This window comes from Microtus oregoni, unplaced genomic scaffold, assembly GCF_018167655.1.
Source record: "Microtus oregoni isolate MIOR12 unplaced genomic scaffold, Mior012 000034F_ref0000314, whole genome shotgun sequence".
In the NCBI taxonomy this organism is placed as follows: Eukaryota; Metazoa; Chordata; class Mammalia; order Rodentia; family Cricetidae; genus Microtus; species Microtus oregoni.
Window position 1 is genome coordinate 14,517,512 of NW_024543093.1, and position 20,092 is coordinate 14,537,603.

Genomic DNA, 20,092 nt, shown 5'->3' on the forward strand with positions numbered 1-20,092 from the left:
GCCTGCTTTGACTATGAATGTCACCTTTCTTCACGCCTTACTCCCAGGATTCAGTGGGTCCACGTGCCAGCTGGACGTGGACGAATGTGCAAGCACTCCCTGCCGGAATGGCGCCAAGTGTGTGGACCAGCCCGATGGCTATGAGTGTCGCTGTGCAGAGGGTAAGGGTGGACCGTGAGACTGTGGCAAGAACCACAAGGTGGGCTGGTGGATGTCGAGGACAGCCTCAGAGGAGGGTTTCAGCGAGGCCAGGGCAGGGCAAGTGACACCCGATGATGATGATGATGGAGGTCAGCAGGGTTCTGGACAGGATTCAGGGTGCAGCTGGCAGTGGGATTTAAAGAGGGATCTTCTGGGTCGGGGCAGCACTTGGAGCTGGGTGGAATGGGAGGGAAAAGGAGCGCGGCCTGACAACTGAGCTAGAGTTGGGTTGAGACTGTAGCCATGGACAAGTGGGTACCCTCCTGTTCCTGCAGGCTTTGAGGGCACCCTGTGTGAGCGCAATGTGGACGACTGCTCTCCAGACCCCTGCCACCACGGGCGCTGTGTTGACGGCATCGCTAGCTTCTCATGTGCTTGTGCCCCAGGCTACACGGGCACACGCTGTGAGAGCCAGGTGGATGAGTGTCGCAGCCAGCCCTGCCGCTATGGTGGCAAATGCCTAGACTTGGTGGATAAGTACCTCTGCCGCTGTCCTCCAGGAACTACAGGTGGGGTTTGGGGCTGTGATGGGAATCGGACACGGGTGTGTGCGTGGGTGTCGGTGAGGAGTTTGGAAGTGGTGCTTGACAATAGTGGCGACTCCCTGCTCTATTCCCCTCCCTGCAGGTGTAAACTGCGAAGTCAACATTGATGATTGTGCCAGCAACCCCTGTACCTTTGGTGTCTGCCATGATGGCATCAACCGCTATGATTGCGTCTGTCAGCCGGGCTTCACAGGTGGGCAGATGGCTGCCATGGAGTGGGGAGGGCCTTGTAGCATGAGGATTAAGCTCCAGTGTCTTATGGGTGGGCTTCCCCCACCTTTATTTTTTTAAAAAAATTACATTTTATTTGTTTGTGTATGTGTGAAGTTCACAGGACGACTTGGTAGAGTGAGGTCTCTCCCACTATATGGGTTTCAGGGATCCAACTCAGTCATGGTAGCAAGCATTTTTTCCTTGCGAACCATTTTGTCATCCCCTTTTTCCCTTTATTTGCACACACACAAGATTTCCTAGGGCCAGACGTGATGATGTACGCCTGTCACCACAATACTTGGGAGGCAAAGGTAGCCTTGGTGCAAGTTTGAGGCTAGCCTGAGCTTCATAGTGAGTACTAGGCCAGCCAGGGCTACATGGCAAAATCACATTTCACAGCCAAACAGCACAGAGAGTGCTGGAGAGCTGGCTCTGATGCTCTTGTAGAGAACTGGGGTTCAGTTCCCAGTGCCCACATGCTAGCTCATAACTGCTTGGTTTTGTTTTTTAAATATAAAATAAAATATAATAAAACAGAACCAACACATTGGAATGACAAAACAAACCAGAAGGAGAAGACACAAGGATCAGATCCCACTGGGTGGTGGTGGTGTACGCCCTTAAGCCCAGTGCTTGAGAGGAAGAGGCAGGAGGATCTCTGTGAGTTCAAGGCCAGCCTGGTCTACAGAGCTAGTTCCAGGATAGTCAGGGCTACACAGAGAAACCCTGTCTCAGAAAAACACCAAAACAATGACCACAACAATAAAAGGAATCAGAGAGCCACTCACCCACACACTCAGGAATCCCAGAAAACATAAACTGGAAACTATAATATATATGCAGAAGACTTGGTGTAGGCATGTGCATACTGTCCCTGTCTTTGTGAGTTCATATGAGCTTTGAACATGTTGATTTAGAGGGCCTTGTTTTCTTTGTGTCCTCCATACCCTCTGTTTTCCACTCTCCTGCCTCCTCTTCCTCAGGGTTCCCTGAGCCCCGAGGAGAGAGATTTGATGGAGATACCCCATCCACCTAAGGCTGAGTTTTCCAAGGTCTCTCACTCTGCACAATGACTGTGGTTCTCCGTATTTGTTCCCATCTGCTGCAGGAGGAAGCTTCTCTGATGATGAGCAAGGCAGAATGTCATTAGGGGACATTTTTTTACTACTTTGTTTTTCTCTTAAGATTAGTAGTATTTGGTTGTATCATAGGTCCCAGGACTATCTAGTCTCAGGTTCTTGGCTTCTGAGGCAAATATCGGGTATTGGTTTCATTTTGAGTAGGCCTTAAGTCAAATCAAATATTGGCTGGTATATTGGTTGGTTACTCCCACAAGCTAAGGGGCTCCTTTACACTAGCAGATCTTGGAGGCAGGACACCATTGTAGATCAAAGGGTTTGTGGCCAGGTTGGTGTTCATTCTCTCTCTCTCTCTCTCTCTCTCTCTCTCTCTCTCTCTCTCTCTCTTTTGACAGGGTTTCTCTATAGCTTTGGATCTTGTAGACCAGGCTGGCCTCAGACTCTCAGACATCCACCTACCTCTGCCTCCTGAGTGCTGGGATTAAAGGCGTGCGGCACCACCATCAGGGTTTGGGTTGGTGTTCTTGTTTCTCCTTTGGTAACTTGTAGAGTACTTTCCTGTACCAAATACTCTAGAATGTAGACGGCTCTATGTAGGCACCAGTTCTATTTCTCCATCTTCAGTGTGTTTCACAACTGCTTGTTGCTCCAGTTCTGGGAATCTAATGCCCTCTGCTGACTTTCATGGGCACTGGGCGCACACTACGGTGCACTAATGTACATATAAACACTCACATGAAATAAATAAATAATAAATAAACTTTTTAAAAAGCAGGAAAAGAAAGGAGAGATGATGGAGAGACGGAGGAGGAAGGGAGGCTGGCAGAGAGAGAGAGAGAGAGAGAGAGAGAGAGAGAGAGAACACCTACTTCGTGGCATCCTGAGCTTGCTCACTCATTGGTTTGAGGTTCTCACCCTGCAATCAGAATGTGGGCCCCACATGGAGATGATGCTGTGTGATACAGAACAAAGTGTTTCCTCTCCCTCAGTCGGCACTACTGTCTTGGCTATGGGATGAAGTTGCATGTATCCTTCCCAGGGCCCCTCTGCAATGTGGAGATTAACGAGTGTGCATCCAGCCCCTGTGGAGAGGGTGGCTCCTGTGTGGACGGGGAAAACGGCTTCCGCTGCCTCTGCCCACCTGGCTCCCTGCCTCCTCTCTGCCTGCCTGCGAATCATCCCTGTGCACACAAGCCCTGCAGTCACGGAGTCTGCCACGATGCATCTGGCGGGTGAGGCCCCTCCCCAATGCTGGACCCCTCTTCTGCTGTCTCTCTGGTCACCTGCCACCCCTGACTGCCTCCCCCACCAGGTTCCGCTGTGTGTGTGAGCCTGGTTGGAGTGGCCCCCGCTGCAGCCAGAGCCTGGCTCCAGATGCCTGTGAGTCCCAGCCCTGCCAGGCTGGCGGCACCTGTACCAGTGATGGAAGAGGGTTCCACTGTACCTGTCCCCCTGGATTTCAGGGTGTGTGTCCCCACCTTCCTCCTCAGAATCCCTGATACCCTGTTTCTCATGTTTCCTTTCTACTCTTTTTAAATCTTTGTCCCCCGTGCCCCCTTCCCCCCACGTGTGTCTCTGTGTGCTCATGCCTGTGTGTGGAGGCTAGATCCGGAAGAGGGGTAGGTGTCCTCTTCTGCCACTCTATCTCTCCCTGAACCTGGGGTTTGTACTTTCTTGGATAGGCTGGAAACCAATGAGTCCCCGTTGATCCCCCTGTTTCCTTCTGACTTGCAACTGGGGTTACAGTTTGTTATATAGATGCTGGGGTCTGAGCTCTGATCCTTATGATTGGGCATGAGGTGCTCTTAAATACTGAACCATCTTTCCAACCCCTCTGCATTTTCCTTTCCTTTCCTTCTCCTCTCTCTCTCTCTCTCTTTTTCTTTTTTGGTCTTTTCTGGATATCAGGGTGGGACTCCATGGCTGGGGGGATGGGAGCAGTGTGTCTTTCAAGACTATCTAAATCCTGCTGGTTCTCTACAGGCCGTCAGTGTGAGGTGCTGTCCCCCTGTACTCCAAGCCTCTGTGAGCATGGAGGCCACTGTGAGTCTGACTCCGGCCAGCTGACTGTCTGTTCCTGTCCCCCAGGCTGGCAAGGTACACCAGTGTCCCCCTTCCTCTCTTTTCTCTCTTCCTCCCTTTCTACCTCCTTTTTTCTTCCTCCTCCTTTCCCTCTTCCTTCTTTTCCTGCTCCTTTGGGAAGCCAAATGGGACCCAGCCCTGTTCTGCCTTTGAAGGTCCTTCCTTCTGGGAAAAGAGCTGGATCTAGACATTCACAGCCCAGGATAAGAGGGAGCCATCTGGGGCTGAGGATGCTAGAATGCCTGAGGTTTGATGGCCATTTCCTGCCTCAGCCTGCGGGTCCTTGAGCTACAGGCCCCCCTCACACCCCACTTTACCTCTCTTACCTAATTACTTCCCCTCTCACCTCCAGGCTCACGGTGCCAGCAGGATGTGGACGAGTGTGCTGGTGCCTCCCCCTGCGGCCCCCATGGTACCTGCACCAACCTGCCTGGGAGCTTCAGGTGTATCTGCCATGGGGGATACACTGGCCCTTTCTGTGATCAGGACATTGACGACTGTGACCCCAGTAAGTGCAGGGAGCCATGGGGTGCTTCCCCAGGGAACCCACCCATCAAACCATATTGTGTGCCTGGCACTGTGTTGCTGTATCCACCTGCAGCACTGCTGAATAAACAGTGGACTGGTGAGAGGGCTCTGCGGGGAAAGGGGCTTGCTGCTAAGCCTGATGACCCGAGTCAATCCCACAAGGTGTTCTCGGCTCTCTACACAAATACCATGTGTACACACACGTGCACACACACACACGCACACACAGAAAGTAATAATAAAAAATTACAAAAATGTTATAAAAAGTTTAAAAAATGTTTTACTTAAGCCAATATAGAAAATATTTAGACTTAATTTTTAATTTAAATTTTATTATTGTGTGTATGGCGTGTGTGTGTTCATGTATGTGTGGAGGCCACAGGCCAGCTAGGGGTTGGTTATCTGCTACCGTGTGGGTCCCGGGCATTGGACGCAGGCAGGCAGTGTGGCAGGCATCTTCACCTGCTGCACCACCGTCTTGGACTCTCTGGACAGTCTAAGCACTAAGCACAGTGTAGATGCTATGCGTGTGTTTCCTATGCTCTGTTGCATAGGGGATAATGAGAGGAAAGTTTTTAAGTTTTTATGTGCAGCATTTGTGTGATCTCTGATTTTCACCTTTTCCTCTGCTGGTTGAACCTGCGGATTCTTGTAGGCAGATTTTTCTTTGGGCTGCCAGTTTACAGAAAAAAGAAAAACAAAATGACATGGAGACATTATTAATTATGAAAGATTGACTTTAGCTTAGGCTTGCTTCTAGCTAGTTCTTACAACTTAAATTAATCCATATCTTTTAGTCTGTATCCTTTTACACAGCTAGGTTACCTTTACTCTGTATTGCCCATCCTGCTTTCTCTGTGTCTGGTTGGTGACCTCACCTTTCTTCTTCCCAGAGTTCTCTGTTCCCAGGAGTCCTGCCTAACCTCTTCCTGCCTAGCTAATGGCCGTTTGGCTCTTTATTAAACCAATCACAGTGACACATCTTCACACAGTGTAAAGGAATATTCCATAACAGATTCTGAATTTCAGGATAGGTAGGGCCAGCTTTATAACTCACAGGCGATTTTTTAAATTTTACTTTTATTAATTAATGCATTTTTTTCCCAGCCCAAACACAGTTTCCTCTCCCTTCCTCTTCTCTTCCCAGGACTCCACTCCCATCTTAATTCTTCCTCCCCATCTCCTCCTCCTCCAAATGAGATTTTAAAAATCCTCCGGGTTGAATCTGGCTTCTTCTTGATTTTTCCCCTGTGTGAAGTGTAGTTGGGTCAGGGCGGGCTGATGTGGGCATAGGGAATGACCAGACTTCCTTCCTGCTCACTGCAGACCCTTGCCTCAATGGTGGTTCCTGCCAGGACGGCGTGGGCTCCTTTACCTGCTCTTGCCTCACTGGCTTTGCTGGTCCTAGCTGTGCTCGGGATGTGGACGAGTGTCTGAGCAACCCCTGTGGCCCCGGCACCTGTACTGATCACGTGGCCTCCTTCACCTGTACCTGTCCACCTGGCTATGGAGGCTTCCACTGTGAGAATGACCTGCCGGACTGCAGCCCCAGGTGGGTGGGGCCTGTGGCAGAATGGGGACCAGGGAGGGCTTCCTGACCTGGCATCTGTCTGAGGAAAAGGCAAGGCTGGATGGAAGTCAGACTCCAGTCCTTGCAAGGCCCAGACTGGGACGGGTGGCCTTCAAGGTGGTGGAGCTTGACCCCCTTGTCTTATTCTCCAGTTCCTGCTTCAATGGAGGAACCTGCGTGGATGACGTTAACTCCTTCAGTTGTCTGTGTCGCCCTGGCTACACGGGCACCCACTGCCAACATGAGACCGACCCCTGCCTCTCCCGGCCCTGTCTGCATGGGGGCGTCTGCAATCCTACCCACCCAGGATTTAAATGCACCTGCCGGGAGGGCTTCACTGGGAATCTGTGTCAGGTGGGTGGTGGCTAAGGTCCTTGGGGAAGAGTCCAGAAACCAGGTGGTGCCTGTGGGGCATCCTGAAGGGAGAAGCCCACCTTGTCTCTAGGGTCTCTCCCAGCACTGACCTTGAGGGCTTCTTTTGCAGAACTTGGTGGACTGGTGCAGCCAGTCACCCTGTCAGAATGGGGGTCGCTGTGTCCAGACTGGGGCCTACTGCATTTGTCCCCTTGGGTGGAGTGGCCGCCTGTGTGACATAAAAAGTCTACCCTGCAAAGAGGCTGCAGCCCAGATGGGTGAGGGGCAGCATGTGTCGGGTGTGTGAGGCTGAAGGATGGTGCATATCTCTTGCTAGTATTAGTCGAATGATGGGGCCACATAGCATGTGGATCTAATGAGGTGTGTGACTGTGGTATAGTTGGCCAGGGTGGGGAGACAGCTGGGATGCTGTGTGTGTGACTGAGCCTGCATGGGCATCAAAGTTGGATATTATGGAAAGAGACCAGGCCAGTTAACAAGTTGCCTGACAGCCCTCTAGAACGTGGGTGAGACAGTAGAGTTGCTGGATTGTGTGATGTGGGCCGGAAGAGGGAAGGGTGCATGACTGCCTCACACCTGACATCACTCTCTGCTCCTCAGGGGTACAGTTGGAGAAGCTGTGTCAGGCAGGTGGGCAGTGTGTAGACAAGGACCACTCCCACTACTGTATGTGTGCAGAGGGCCGCACTGGTAGTCACTGTGAACAGGAAGTGGACCCCTGCACAGCCCAGCCCTGCCACCATGGGGGCACCTGCCATGGTTACATGGGGGGCTATGTGTGTGAGGTAAGTGTGCGTCCCAGGGAGAGGGAAGAGAAGCTAATCATGCATGGTGTGTTTCTTTTTCCTGGTGGGGGAACAGGAATGCTTCATGCATGGAGGTGAGAACTCTACCACTGAGCTTCATCCCTAGTCTGCATGTCTGGTTTGTATGTTTTTGTTTTTTGGTTTTTTTTTTTGAGGCAAGGTTTCTCTGTAGCTTTGGAGCCTGTCCTGGCACTAGCTCTTGTATACCAGGCTGGCCTTGAGCTCACAGAGATCCGCCTGCCTCTGCCTCCTGAGTGCTGGGATTAAAGGTGTACACCATCACCACCTGGCTTTTTTTTTTTTCCGGTTTAGTTAGTTTTTGAGACATGGTCTGTCCATGTAGCCCTGGCTATCCTGGAATTTGCTATATAGTCCAGACTGGCCTCCAGCTCATAGAGATCCATCTGCCTCTGGCTGGATTAAAGACATTCGCCACCATACCTGGCTACCTGGCTGCGTGTCTTCTTTCCTCCTCCTTTTTCAGCAGTTTCGCTTTGTAACTCTGGCTGGCCTTGAGCTCACAGAGATCCGCCTGCCTCTGCCTCCTGAGTGCTGGGATTAGAGGAGTGTGCAGCCAGACCTAGCAGTCTTTATCTCTCTTGTGGGTATGTGTCTGTGTCTGTGTGTGTGCACTGGGTGTACACAGTAGTGTGCTCAGAAACCAGAGGAAGACAACAGCCATCTTCCTCTGTTACTCTGCTTTATTCCTTTGAGGTCCTCTCACAGAACCTGAAGTTAGGCTGGTAGCAGTGCCCCAGTGTTCCTCCTGTCTCTACCCTGGCACCTGGGTTACAGACACAGAAGACCATGCCTTGCTCTTTGAGTGGGTGCTGGGGATTTGAACTCAAATCTTCATGCTTGTGCAGCAAGTGCTCTCACCGAGCCATTTCTTCAGCTCCCAACCCTCATGTCTTTGTGAATGGATCTGGGCACGTTTGTGTGAGTTTCTGTCTTCAGTTCTGTGTTTCTGTGGGCATGAATTGCTCTGTCAGTGTTTGTGTCTAGATGGGTGTTTTCCCTGTGTTTTCATGAACATATGTCCCCATTTGCTGAGTGTCCTGGTGGCCTTCACAATCTCACTTTGACCAAAAGCAACTTGAGGGAGGAAAGGGTTTGCTCACAGATTACAGTCCGTCATTGAGGGAAGCCAGGGAAGGAGCCCAAGGCAGAAAACTACAGGGCGAAATGGGAGCAGAGACCACAGAGGGACATGGCTTACTGGCTTGCTTCCTTTGAATTGCTCAGCCGCCTTTCATATATAGCTCAAGCCCCCGGGGATGGGATCACCCCGAGTGGGCTGGGTCCTTCCACATCAAGCAGTCAAGAAAATACCCAGACAGTCATGCTGCAGGTCAATCTGAAGGAGGCAGTTTCTCAAGTGAGATTCCCTCTTCCCAGACGTGTCTAAGTTTGGTTCAAGTTGACAAAAAAAGAAAAACCAAAAAAACAAACACAGTGTGTTTCCTTGCACTGGGTATGTCTGCCCTCTCTATTGGCTGTATATTGGATGTCTCCATGTGTCCTTTTGTGCTGGGATTCCTTGTGTTCACAGGTATACATAGGCATGTCTGTGTCCCCTAGATCTGAGCGACTTCCTTTCTTGCCCCACTACAGTGTCCTGCTGGCTATTCTGGTGACAATTGTGAGGACGATGTGGATGAGTGTGCCTCCCAGCCCTGCCAGCATGGAGGCTCCTGTATTGATCTCGTGGCCCGCTATCTCTGTTCCTGTCCCCCTGGCACACTTGGTATGTCAAGGCCAGGGTTGGGGACAGGCTAAGAAGCTGTCTCCACACTCCACTGACCACTCTCCCATCCCCTAGGAGTTCTCTGTGAGATCGATGAGGATGACTGTGGCCCAGGCCCATCCTTGGATTCAGGCCTCCGGTGCCTACACAACGGTACCTGTGTGGACCTGGTGGGTGGCTTCCGCTGTAACTGTCCCCCCGGATACACGGGTTTGCACTGTGAGGCAGACATCAATGAGTGTCGCCCAGGTGCCTGCCATGCAGCTCACACCCGCGACTGCCTACAAGATCCAGGTGGGCACTTCCGCTGCCTCTGCCATCCTGGCTTCACAGGGCCTCGCTGTCAGACTGCCCTGTCCCCTTGTGAGTCCCAACCGTGTCAGCATGGAGGCCAGTGCCATCCCAGCTCAGGCCCTGGAGGTGGGCTGACCTTCACCTGTCACTGTGTCCAGGTAGGTGTGAGTGGCCCGGTGGAGGCTCTTGGGGGAAGGAGAAGGGGGTGTGGCCTCAGGGAAGGGTGTGGTCTATAAGGGAAAAGTGGAAGGCAAAGGGATTCTGAGAGATGCTGAATTATGGTTTGGAGAGTAACTTAGTGAAGTTGTGGCTTCCTGGGGGTCCTTCCTGTGGCTTTCTGGGGGTCCTGAGGTCCTTAGAGAAAAGGGGAGGTCGCTGAACTTGGAGAGGTTGGGAGAGGGAGGGAGGGTTATCGTTTCTCAAATCTTGACCTTCACTCTTCTTTCTTTTCCACCCTCCTGTTCTTTTCTTCTTATTATCATTTTTTCCCTTTTGATTCCCTCATCCCATCAATAGCCATTCTGGGGTCTGCGTTGCGAGAGGATAGCACGCTCCTGCCGAGAGCTGCAGTGTCCGATGGGTATCCCATGCCAGCAGACTGCCCGTGGGCCACGCTGTGCTTGTCCTCCTGGGCTGTCCGGTCCCTTCTGCCGGGTCTCTAGGGCGTCACCCTCAGGCGCTACTAACGCCAGCTGCACAGCTTCCACTTGTCTGCATGGGGGTTCATGCCTGCCTCTGCAGATCGTCCCTTTCTTCCGCTGTGTATGCGCTCCGGGCTGGACTGGCCCGCGTTGCGAGACCCCATCTACAGCCCCTGAAATCCCCGAGGAGCCACGGTGCCCGAGAGCCGCCTGCCAGGCCAAGAGAGGGGACCAGAGTTGCGATCGCGAGTGCAACACTCCGGGCTGTGGCTGGGATGGCGGCGACTGCTCGCTGAACGTGGACGACCCCTGGCGGCAGTGCGAGGCACTGCAGTGCTGGCGTCTCTTCAACAACAGCCGGTGTGACCCAGCCTGCAGCTCTCCAGCCTGCCTCTACGACAACTTTGACTGCTACGCTGGTGGCCGCGAACGCACCTGCAAGTGAGCTCACAACTCTGTCCCCCGCCCATCTGGATTGCTGCACTGTCTGTCAGTGAGTCACAGCTGACCCAGTTTTCCTGGAAGTCCGTTTTTGGACTGTCTGATGGAGCTGCTTCTTCGTTTTTCACAGCTGCCGCCGTCTGGGGTTCCATTCACCTGTGTGCCTCATCTTTGACCATTTGTATTTCCCTCTACACATCTCGCCCGTTTGTTTCTGTCTGCCTGAAGTCGCACATTCCATCTGTCTTTCTAAAATTTAAAAAATTAAGCTCATACCTTTAATCCCAGGACCTGCATAGCAGAGGCAGGCAGGTCTCTATATAAATTCGGCCAGGTTGGTCTATGTGCTGAGTTTCAGGCTGACCATGGTGAGAGCTTGCCCAAACCAAAACATTACACTTATTTAACATGTGTGCATGTGGCGGTCAGAGAACCCACTCGCAGGGATCTGCCCTCTCCTTCCACCTTGTGAGCCTTGAGGCTGTCTGTACACCCAGCTATCTGTACTTTGTCTTGTCCATCCATCTGTCTGTCTGCTGGTCTGTTCTGTGTGCCATCTGTCTGCCCGTCTTTGTGCCCCGCTAAATTCATATGCCTCTAATGGCCATCCTCCTGTCCCATGGATCCTCCGTCTCCCTCCGTGTGCCTTCCATCTCCTTGCTTGTTCCTCTCCATCCATACATTCTACATCTCTGCATCTATTCCTGTGCCCCCCCATTTGTCTGGAGCACCTCCTGCCTTCGTCTCCTCATTATCTTCCATTCCAACCTTCCCAAGCCCTTCAGTCACCCCGTCTGCCTCGGATGTCCCATGCTTGCTCTTCAGTGAGGACGCTCTGCTTACTCCTACTGGCTGAATTGTTCCTCCCTGAAGCAGTTCCTCCCCCCTCCTTCAAGCCTCTGCTTAGATGGTGTTATCTCCATTGTGAACTACTCCTACCTCCAGCACGTCCCATGCTTCCTAGTATTTAATTCCAACACGGCCACATATACATTTATATTAACCATTTATTGTCATCTAATTAGAATGTTGTATATTCTCCTCACCTGTCTCCTATGACATCTCTCTCCACCCAAGGGGTGCCAGTTTTTCTGGGGCAAGGAATTGTGGGTGGGATCTGGGTATCTATGGCAGCATGTAGCAGGTGCTCAATTAATAGTTAATGCATTGATACTGGTTGAACATCCCTGATCCCAAACCTGGAACCCCGAACTGTGTGGAGTGATGCCACAGTGGAAAATTCCATCTTTTACCTTATTGATAAATTGCAGCCAAAATTCAGGTTGGGATGTAGTTCAGTGGCAGAGCGCTGCCTAGATGGCATGGGGCCCTTGGTTCCATCCCCAGGAAATAAAACAACCCCCAAACTCAGGCACACTAGAGACATATAGTTACTTTTGGGCTATGTGTTTTTTCTTTTGTGTTTAAGCTTGGACATTATTCCATATACATTATTATGTATAGAAGGCTGGGGTGTAGCTCAGTTGGTGGGATGCTTGCCTAACATGCACAGAGTCCTGGGTTTTGTCTCTAGCACCAGCTAACCTGTGAGTGGTGATGCATGCTTGTAATCCCAGCACTCAGCTGTTGGAGGCAGGAGGACAGTTCATGATCACCCTCAGCTACATAGTTTTTTCTTTCTTTCTTTCTTTCTTTCTTTCTTTTTTTATTTAATAGGGTTAGGATTTTATTATGTAGCCCTGCCTGGCCTGGAATTGGCTATGTAACCCTGGCTGGCCCTGAAACACCCCTGCTTCTGCCTGGAGTGCTGGGATTAGAGGTGTGTGCCAGTATGCCTGGCTAACATAGGGAGTGTGAGGCCAGCCTGAGATACGTGAGGTCTTATCTTAAAACAATATGTTTTGAAAGATAATTCATTGCATATATAACAGTTAAGAAAATATGCAAATATTCTAAAACCCAAATTAATTTAAACTCTGAAATAGCTTTAGTCCCAAGTATTTCTAATTAGGAATCCAGAACCTGTGGTTATGCAACCAGCAGCTGCATTTACAGAAAGTCTGACATATGGAAGGTCATTCGAGTCCCCTGTGCAAGGTGCAGTAGTACTCTTTGCTATGTGTGCATTTAGGTGTCTGAGGGAATCTCTGATGGTGTGTTCTCTGCCTCCAGCCCGGTTTATGAGAAGTACTGCGCTGACCACTTTGCAGATGGCCGCTGTGACCAGGGCTGCAATACTGAGGAGTGTGGCTGGGATGGACTGGACTGTGCCAGCGAGGTCCCGGCCCTTCTGGCCCGAGGGGTTCTGGTCCTCACGGTTCTTCTGCCCCCTGAAGAGTTGTTGCGTTCCAGCGCTGACTTCCTGCAGCGACTCAGCGCTATTCTGCGCACCTCTTTGCGCTTCCGCCTGGATGCTCGTGGCCAGGCCATGGTCTTCCCCTATCACCGGCCAAGCCCTGTCTCCGACTCCCGTGTCCGACGCGAACTGGGTCCCGAGGTGATCGGGTGAGTGACTATAGCCCAAGGCTGGGTACAGTGGGCAGGGCACTGATGATCCAGACCTTGTGTTTCACCCTTCTTAATTGAGAGCGTTCCTTGCTATGCATCTTCTACAGGTTTTTCTTTTCTTTACTTTTAAAGATTTATTTGTCTATTACGTATTCTGCCTCCGGGTATGCCTGCACACCAGAAGAGGGCACCAGATCTCATATATGGTTGTGAGCCTTCATGTGGTTACTGGGAATTTAACTCAGGATCTCTGGAAGAGCAGCCAGTGCTCGTAACTTCTGAGCCATCTCTCCAGCCTGGGTTTTTAAGTGTCTGTGAGGTTTTTTGTTGTTGTTGTTGTTGTGGGTCATGTTTATCCTATGCACACCACAGGGAGCCTAGCTGCAGTGCTAGGGTTTTACCCTTCAAATGCAGATGACAACACCTCCTAGTGGTAACAATGAGAAATGCCTTCAGATGTGTGTATGTCTTGGGGGGAGGCTACCTAGTGGAGGTGTGGGGGTGGCCGTTCAAAATGGCACTGGGGATATGGTGCTACTGCCTCCAGGAGAGACAGGTTGTTTCTAGAGCAGTTAAAGGCATGTGTGGACTTTTAAAAAATAACTTCAATTAAAAAGTATTCATTATCGTGTGTATGATGTGTGTGTGTTCCCAAGAGCCATGACACTCAAGCCACTGCATACATGTGGAGTTAGAGGACCATTTTGTGGACTCAGTTCTCTCTGCATCTTTATGTGAGTGCTTAGTGCTTCAAACCAGGTTGTCAGGCTTGTATGGTAAGCACCTTGCCTACTGAGCTGTTTTGCAGGCTCCCCCCCGCCCCCTTATTTTTGTTTGTTTTATTTTGTTTTGTTTTGTGTTTTATAGGCTCTGGCCTGGAAACTTCCATGTAGGTTGGCTTTGAACTCATGGTTGGCCCATCTCAGCCCTCGAAAGTACTAGGATTATAGACATATACTGTATCTCTGATATACATACTCTCTCTATGCCTCCTCCATCTCGTGAAAGTTGCAGAACCAGCCCCTGGTGACCAGGCAGGGGTAATTGGAAGTGAGAGGGACATTTGCTGAGGGTGGAACAGGGTCTGAGGTTTGGGCTGACCCCGAAAGGAGGGCTGGATTTCAGAGATGCTGCAGTTGGCATGTTCTGATTGGATGCAGCCAGAGTGGAGGAGATGGGTGACATGGTGCATGTGCTCTCTCTTGGCTAAAGTGACTCAGTGATGAGGACACAGGGTGAAAAGCAGGGGCTGTGTTGGAGCCTGCTATTCTTAGGGTTCCTGAGGTAGGGGAGAAACCCCAGGAGATGCATGAGGGCTGAAGACAAGACAACTGCGTATGGAAGATCATTGGAGGGAAAGACGGGAGACTCAGGGAAGCAGGCGAGAAGGAAATGAAGAAGGAATCAGGGTGCATTGAGACCTAAGGGTTGATGGGTATTGGAGCCGGTGGCTCAGTGGTGGAGTACCTGCCTTGCATATTCAAGGCTCTGAGTTCTTTTCCAGCACCGCAAGAAACAAAGGAGTAAAGCAAGCTTTTAGAGGAGCTGAGATATGGGTGCAATGTCCCAGCAAAGGGCTACATCCTGGTCTCTAGTAGGGTGAATGAAGACCTTATTGGATTCACAGCTTTGGGACCCTGTTGGTCAACGAGACCCGTTGGGAGAGACGGTGGGGTTGGATACCAGCTGAGAGTTCGGCGGGTGGTGTGGAGATGGAGGTGGCTTTCTGAGGTTTGGTGTCTAGGATGCTATAGACAGATGTTGAGCCTTTGGGTCCTGTTGCTCTGTTCCCGCAGCTCTGTAGTGATGCTGGAGATTGACAATCGGCTCTGCCTGCAGTCACCTGAGAATGACCACTGCTTCCCCGATGCCCAGAGCGCTGCTGATTACCTGGGAGCCTTGTCAGCAGTAGAGCGACTTGATTTCCCATACCCACTGCGGGACGTTCGAGGTGAGGTGGGAAGAAGCGAGGGACATTAGAGCATGTGACCCCAGGGAGTGGTACTGTCCTAGAGTGTGACCGAAGTCTCGTGAGGAAAGTCCCATCTTCTGGTTGAAGCCCAACCTGATGACTAGAGCCTTGGCCCATAGCTAAGCCAGCCCCATGAGTAAGAGCCCCTCACGGTTGGACCTCTAGTTCCTCCATGGCTAAAGCGTTGCTTCATATCTATCGCCTGGGATTGAAACCCCACCTGGTTGTTCTCACTCTGCTATTTGACTGAGGGCTTATCCACTGCTTCCTTCTTACAGGAGAGCCGCTGGAGCCTCCAGAGCAGAGTGTGCCATTGCTGCCACTGCTGGTGGCAGGTGCCGTCTTTCTGCTGGTCATCTTCGTCCTGGGTGTCATGGTGGCCAGGCGCAAGCGCGAGCACAGCACTCTCTGGTTCCCCGAGGGCTTTGCACTACACAAGGACATAGCAGCTGGCCATAAGGGCCGGAGGGAGCCTGTGGGACAAGATGCACTGGGCATGAAGTGAGGACCTTTTCTGCTCTCCATCCCTAACTATGGGACCCCTGGAAGTTCTGGACCATCCCCACCTTGGTCATACTCCAACCTCTGACCCCCGACCTGGTTTTAACTTCAGACTCCATTTGGAGCTTCAATGTTAATCCTCTTGACCAAAGACTCCATGATCCCTGGGGATTGCCTCTGATCCCTGACCTTTGACCTTATCTTCTATTTCTCTCCATTTCCTGACTCATATCCTTCCTGGGCCCCATCCTGAGTTGGCCTCCCGGACATCATTCTGATTCATTCCCGTGTGACTGCTGGCCTCATCTTTGTTGTCATCTCGACCTGTCCCTGACCAGGAGGACTGTATTCTTGATGATCCCTGCCTCACCTCTGGCTTCAACCCACCTGCCTTTGATCTCACCTCAGACCCTCATTTCCACCCAATCTCAGTGTTCATTTCCCTGTGATCATCCTCAATTCCGAGCCTCCTACTTGACAACCATCTTCTGATTTTAACCTTCCCCTAGGATTCCAGGACTCCTCGTCGTGACATTTTCAGTCTTGGCTACCCATCTATTTGTCATGAGAGCGCCTCCTCTTCATGAGCGTTGACATCGTCCTTTACAATTTGCTCATCTCTCTATTCCACGTTAAGATTCTGGCTACCTGGGGCTTGAGGGATGGCTCAGTACTTTAAGTGATTGCTGAGCAGCTGTGCCAACTGGAACCCTATCAATTCCCCAAATGCTTGGTGGGCATGGCAGCGTAGCCATGACAAATCATGACACGAGACTTGTTATTAGTTATGAATGCTCGGCCTTATCTTAGCTGTTCTTCTAATCTTTTTCTCTTTATTTACATTTTGCCTCGGGGCTTTTTACCTTTCTTTCATTTTGTATGTTCTACTTTCACTGCTTCCTCCATGTCTGGTTGGCTGGCAGCTTCCTCGCTTCTGGCCTCGGGCATCTCCTTTTCTTTCTTCCTCATTTTCTCTTCTTTTCTCCCCTCTTACTTATTCTCTCTGCACACCAGCCCTGCTTATCCCTCTGCTGCCTAGCTATTGGCTGTTCAGCTTTTTATAAGGCCAATCAGGTGCCTCAGGCAGGCAAGGTGAAACAGCAACATACCTTTACACAATTAAATAAATGCAGCATACACAAATGTAACACCTTTACATAGTTAAAGTAATATTCCATAACATGGCAGCCTGCCTTGGAAGATGAAGTCCTGATTCCTAGAGCCAGCTGACGAATGAAATTGTCTTATCAGTGAGCTCTTGGTTTGATTGAGAGACCCTGTTTCAATGACCAAGACTGAAGAGAGATTAAAGATGATTCCTATTTATCAGCTTCATAATTGCACACTTACATCCACACCCATGTGTCCAAAACAATCGTGTTCACACACACAGGCACACATAAATGAGAAAAAATTTGATTGCAACCTGACATGATTCTTGTAACTTCATCTCTGCCCTTCCATCCCTCATTGGAACCTGTGTCAACAACCCAAGACCCTTCCTCAATTCCTGACCCATAACCTCCTCTGTGACCTCTGCTTGAGTTGAACCCTAAATCCTCCTTCCGGATCAGATGTCTCCAGTGCACTTTCTCATGTCTTTTTCTTCCTGTTTTCCCCAAGGAACATGGCCAAAGGCGAGAGTCTGATGGGAGAGGTGGCCACAGACTGGATGGACTCAGAGTGCCCAGAGGCCAAGAGACTGAAGGTATTGCCTACTTCTCTTACTCTTTCCCCATCAGGATCACAGGTCGAGATGCCCTGGTCAGCTGGGAGGCCCAGGGGAGTCTCCATTGTCTCCATTGCCACAGCTCCAGACAATTGCCACATCTGTGTGACCTCATTTTCTTCTTAGTGAGGCTCTGTTGCCTTGTTAGGAGGGAAGGAGATTTGCTACAGGTTACCTGTGTGGATGGGAGTTCCCCTTCTCCATCTGGTTCTTCCTCATGCAGGTTCCTGTTCCTAGGGTCACCCTATAATAGTGATTTTTCAGTCTGTGGGTTGTGACCCCCTTGTGGGGGTCAAACAGCTCTTTCACAGAGGTCACATTTCATATATCCTGCATATTAGATATTTATATTAAAATTCATAGTAGTAGCAAAATCACAGTTGTGAAGTAGCAATGGAATAGTTTTATGTTTGCAGCAGTGGGGGGAGGGGGAGGGGAGGCGGTCACCACGGCATGAGGAACCATGTTAAAGGGTCGCAGCCTTAGGAAGGTTGGGAACCACTGCCTTAGAGGGAGCACCTGGCTCACAGAGTAACTGTTTTTTCTGTTCTTTGGCCGGCATGTCCAGTCTGAAAGCGTCCCCAGGCTGCTCTTGGGTTCCATTCATCTCTAAGAACCATCCCCATTTGTCTGCACTCTCCATTTTCAGACGCTTCAGTCGATAAAGTGCTGAGTTCCTGAGCTTGTTTCCCAGAACCCACACAGGAAACAGAAACAAACAAAACACAAACCAACAACCCAGGTGTCATGTAGAACATTTGTAATCCCAAGTGTTCTAGGGAGGCCGAGACAGCAAACTCCTGGCTGGTTAGCTAGCCTGGCCCACTTAGCAAGATCCTGGTCAGTGAGAACCTGTCTCATAAAAAGGATGGACAGTGCCTGAGCAATGACATCTTGGGGTTCTTTGGCTTCCATACTCATGGCTGGGCGCACACACACACACACACACACACACACACACGCACACACACGCACACAGTACCTGAGGCCTGGATAATGTATAAAGAAAATCTTCCTGCCTCAGTGGCTGGGTTTACAGGCATGTGTCACAAGCATCCAGCCTCCACATCTCTTTTATGAGGGATCTGTAGTTCCCAGAGTATGAGGACTGCATTTAATTTTTTAAAATTCCAAATATTTATTTATATTTATTTTTAAAAATTGGAGCGTGGAACATTAGGCCGACCTCAGGGAATCCTGAAGAAGAGGGGGAGGAAGGATTGTAGAAGCCAGAGTGGTCAAGAACATCACAAGAGAACCCACAGAATCAACTAACCTGTGAGAGACTGAACTGACAGTCAGGGAGCCTGGCACTGACCTAGGCTCTCTGCGTATACGTTACAGTTGTGTAGCTTAGTCTTCCTGTGGGACTCCTACCAGTGGAAGTGGAGGTGTCTCTGATTCTTACGCCGGCTTTTGGGACCCTTTTCTTCATACTGGTTTGCCTCGTCCATCCTTAAACTTGACATGCTGTGTTTGGTTGGGAGGCTTGCCCTCCTCTGAATAGAAACGGAGGAGTGGATGTAGGGATGGAGAGCTGGTTAAATAAAAATATATAAAACAAACAAACGAAGTATTGGAGGCTGGAGAGACGGCTCAGCAATTAAGTGCTGGCTGCCCTTCCAGAGGACCTGTTTGGTTCCCAGCACCCACATGTGGCTTACACATGTCTGTAACCCAGTTCCGGAAGATGGGATCCAGAAGATTCCATGGGCATCAAAGACATACAGGCACAGCACCCATGCACATAACTTAAAACACCTTTTAAAAAAACATTTATTTATTTATTATGTATACAATATTCTGTCTGCATGTATGTCTGCAGGCCAGAAGAGGGCACTGGACCTCATTACAGATGGTTGTGAGCCACCATGTGGTTGCTGGGAATTGAACTCAGGACCTTTGGAAGAGCAGGCAATGCTCTTAACCACTGAGCCATCTCTCCAGACCTTAAAACACCGTTTTAAAATATTATGTTTTTATTTATTTCGTGTATGTGCGGGTACATGTAACACAGTGTTGTATGGAGATCAGAGGACAGCTTTGAAGAACCATTTTTCTAACCCTGTGGGTCCCCTGGCTTCAAATCAGGTCATCAGGCTTAGCAGCAAATGTGCTTACCTGTTGAGCCACTCAACCTAGAACCGACTAGGATCTAGGATAGCAGGCCGGGCTCAAACTCAAGAGATCCACCTGCCTTGGCCTCCCAAGTGCTGGTAACATTAAGGGTATAACTAACATTCTGTATTCTTTTGAGTCTTAACATGTAGACCAGATTGGCTGCAAACTATTTATCCTCCTGCCTCTGCTTCATGAGTGCTAGATTATAGGTTGTGCCACTGTGACAGCTTTATTTTTATAATCAAAAAATTTACACGCCTTTAATCCCAGCACTCGGGAGGCAGAGGCAGGTAGATCTCTGTGAGTTCAAGGTCAACCTGGTCTACAGAATGAGTTGCAGGACAGTCAGAGCTATACAGAGAAACTCTGTCTCAAAATAAAGAAATTTACACTTGTTTATTATTTATTAATTTGTGTGTTTGTGGGGGTATGTGTCCATGTCATGCGTGTGGAAGAAAACTTGTGGGAGTCGTTTCTTTCCGTCCACTGTGGATTCCAGGGATCAAACTCAGGCCGTCGGGCTTGGTGGCAAGTTATCTCTTGTTCTGATAATTTAATAAAAATGTTTTGGCTGGGCGGTGGTGGTGCATGCCTTTAATCCCAGCACTCGTGAGGCAGAGGCAGGAGGATCTCTGTGAATTCGAGGCCAACCTGGTCTACAAGAGCTAGTTCCAGGAGAGGCTCCAAAGCTACAGAGAAACCCTGTCTCAAAAAAAAAAAAAGTTTTGTTCTTTTTCTTTTTTAAATCTTTATTTTTATGTATGTGTGTACATGTTGG

At 50.1% G+C, this 20,092-nt stretch overlaps 1 protein-coding gene across 1 annotated transcript in view; it reads left to right on the top strand.

The window, feature by feature from the left end:
- The window catches only part of Notch3 (notch receptor 3), a 43,908-nt gene that overhangs the window by 12,597 nt on the left and 11,219 nt on the right, over positions 1 to 20,092 (top strand). The window contains exons 10-27 of the mRNA XM_041630390.1: positions 48 to 161; positions 477 to 710; positions 829 to 939; positions 3,078 to 3,270; positions 3,351 to 3,502; positions 4,022 to 4,135; positions 4,473 to 4,628; positions 5,975 to 6,200; positions 6,371 to 6,572; positions 6,703 to 6,850; positions 7,194 to 7,378; positions 9,014 to 9,146; positions 9,222 to 9,598; positions 9,957 to 10,522; positions 12,656 to 12,988; positions 14,788 to 14,942; positions 15,242 to 15,464; positions 17,088 to 17,172. Coding sequence (XP_041486324.1) covers positions 48 to 161; positions 477 to 710; positions 829 to 939; positions 3,078 to 3,270; positions 3,351 to 3,502; positions 4,022 to 4,135; positions 4,473 to 4,628; positions 5,975 to 6,200; positions 6,371 to 6,572; positions 6,703 to 6,850; positions 7,194 to 7,378; positions 9,014 to 9,146; positions 9,222 to 9,598; positions 9,957 to 10,522; positions 12,656 to 12,988; positions 14,788 to 14,942; positions 15,242 to 15,464; positions 17,088 to 17,172 — 3,707 coding nt within the window. The remainder of the gene's footprint in view (positions 1 to 47; positions 162 to 476; positions 711 to 828; positions 940 to 3,077; positions 3,271 to 3,350; positions 3,503 to 4,021; positions 4,136 to 4,472; positions 4,629 to 5,974; positions 6,201 to 6,370; positions 6,573 to 6,702; positions 6,851 to 7,193; positions 7,379 to 9,013; positions 9,147 to 9,221; positions 9,599 to 9,956; positions 10,523 to 12,655; positions 12,989 to 14,787; positions 14,943 to 15,241; positions 15,465 to 17,087; positions 17,173 to 20,092) is intronic.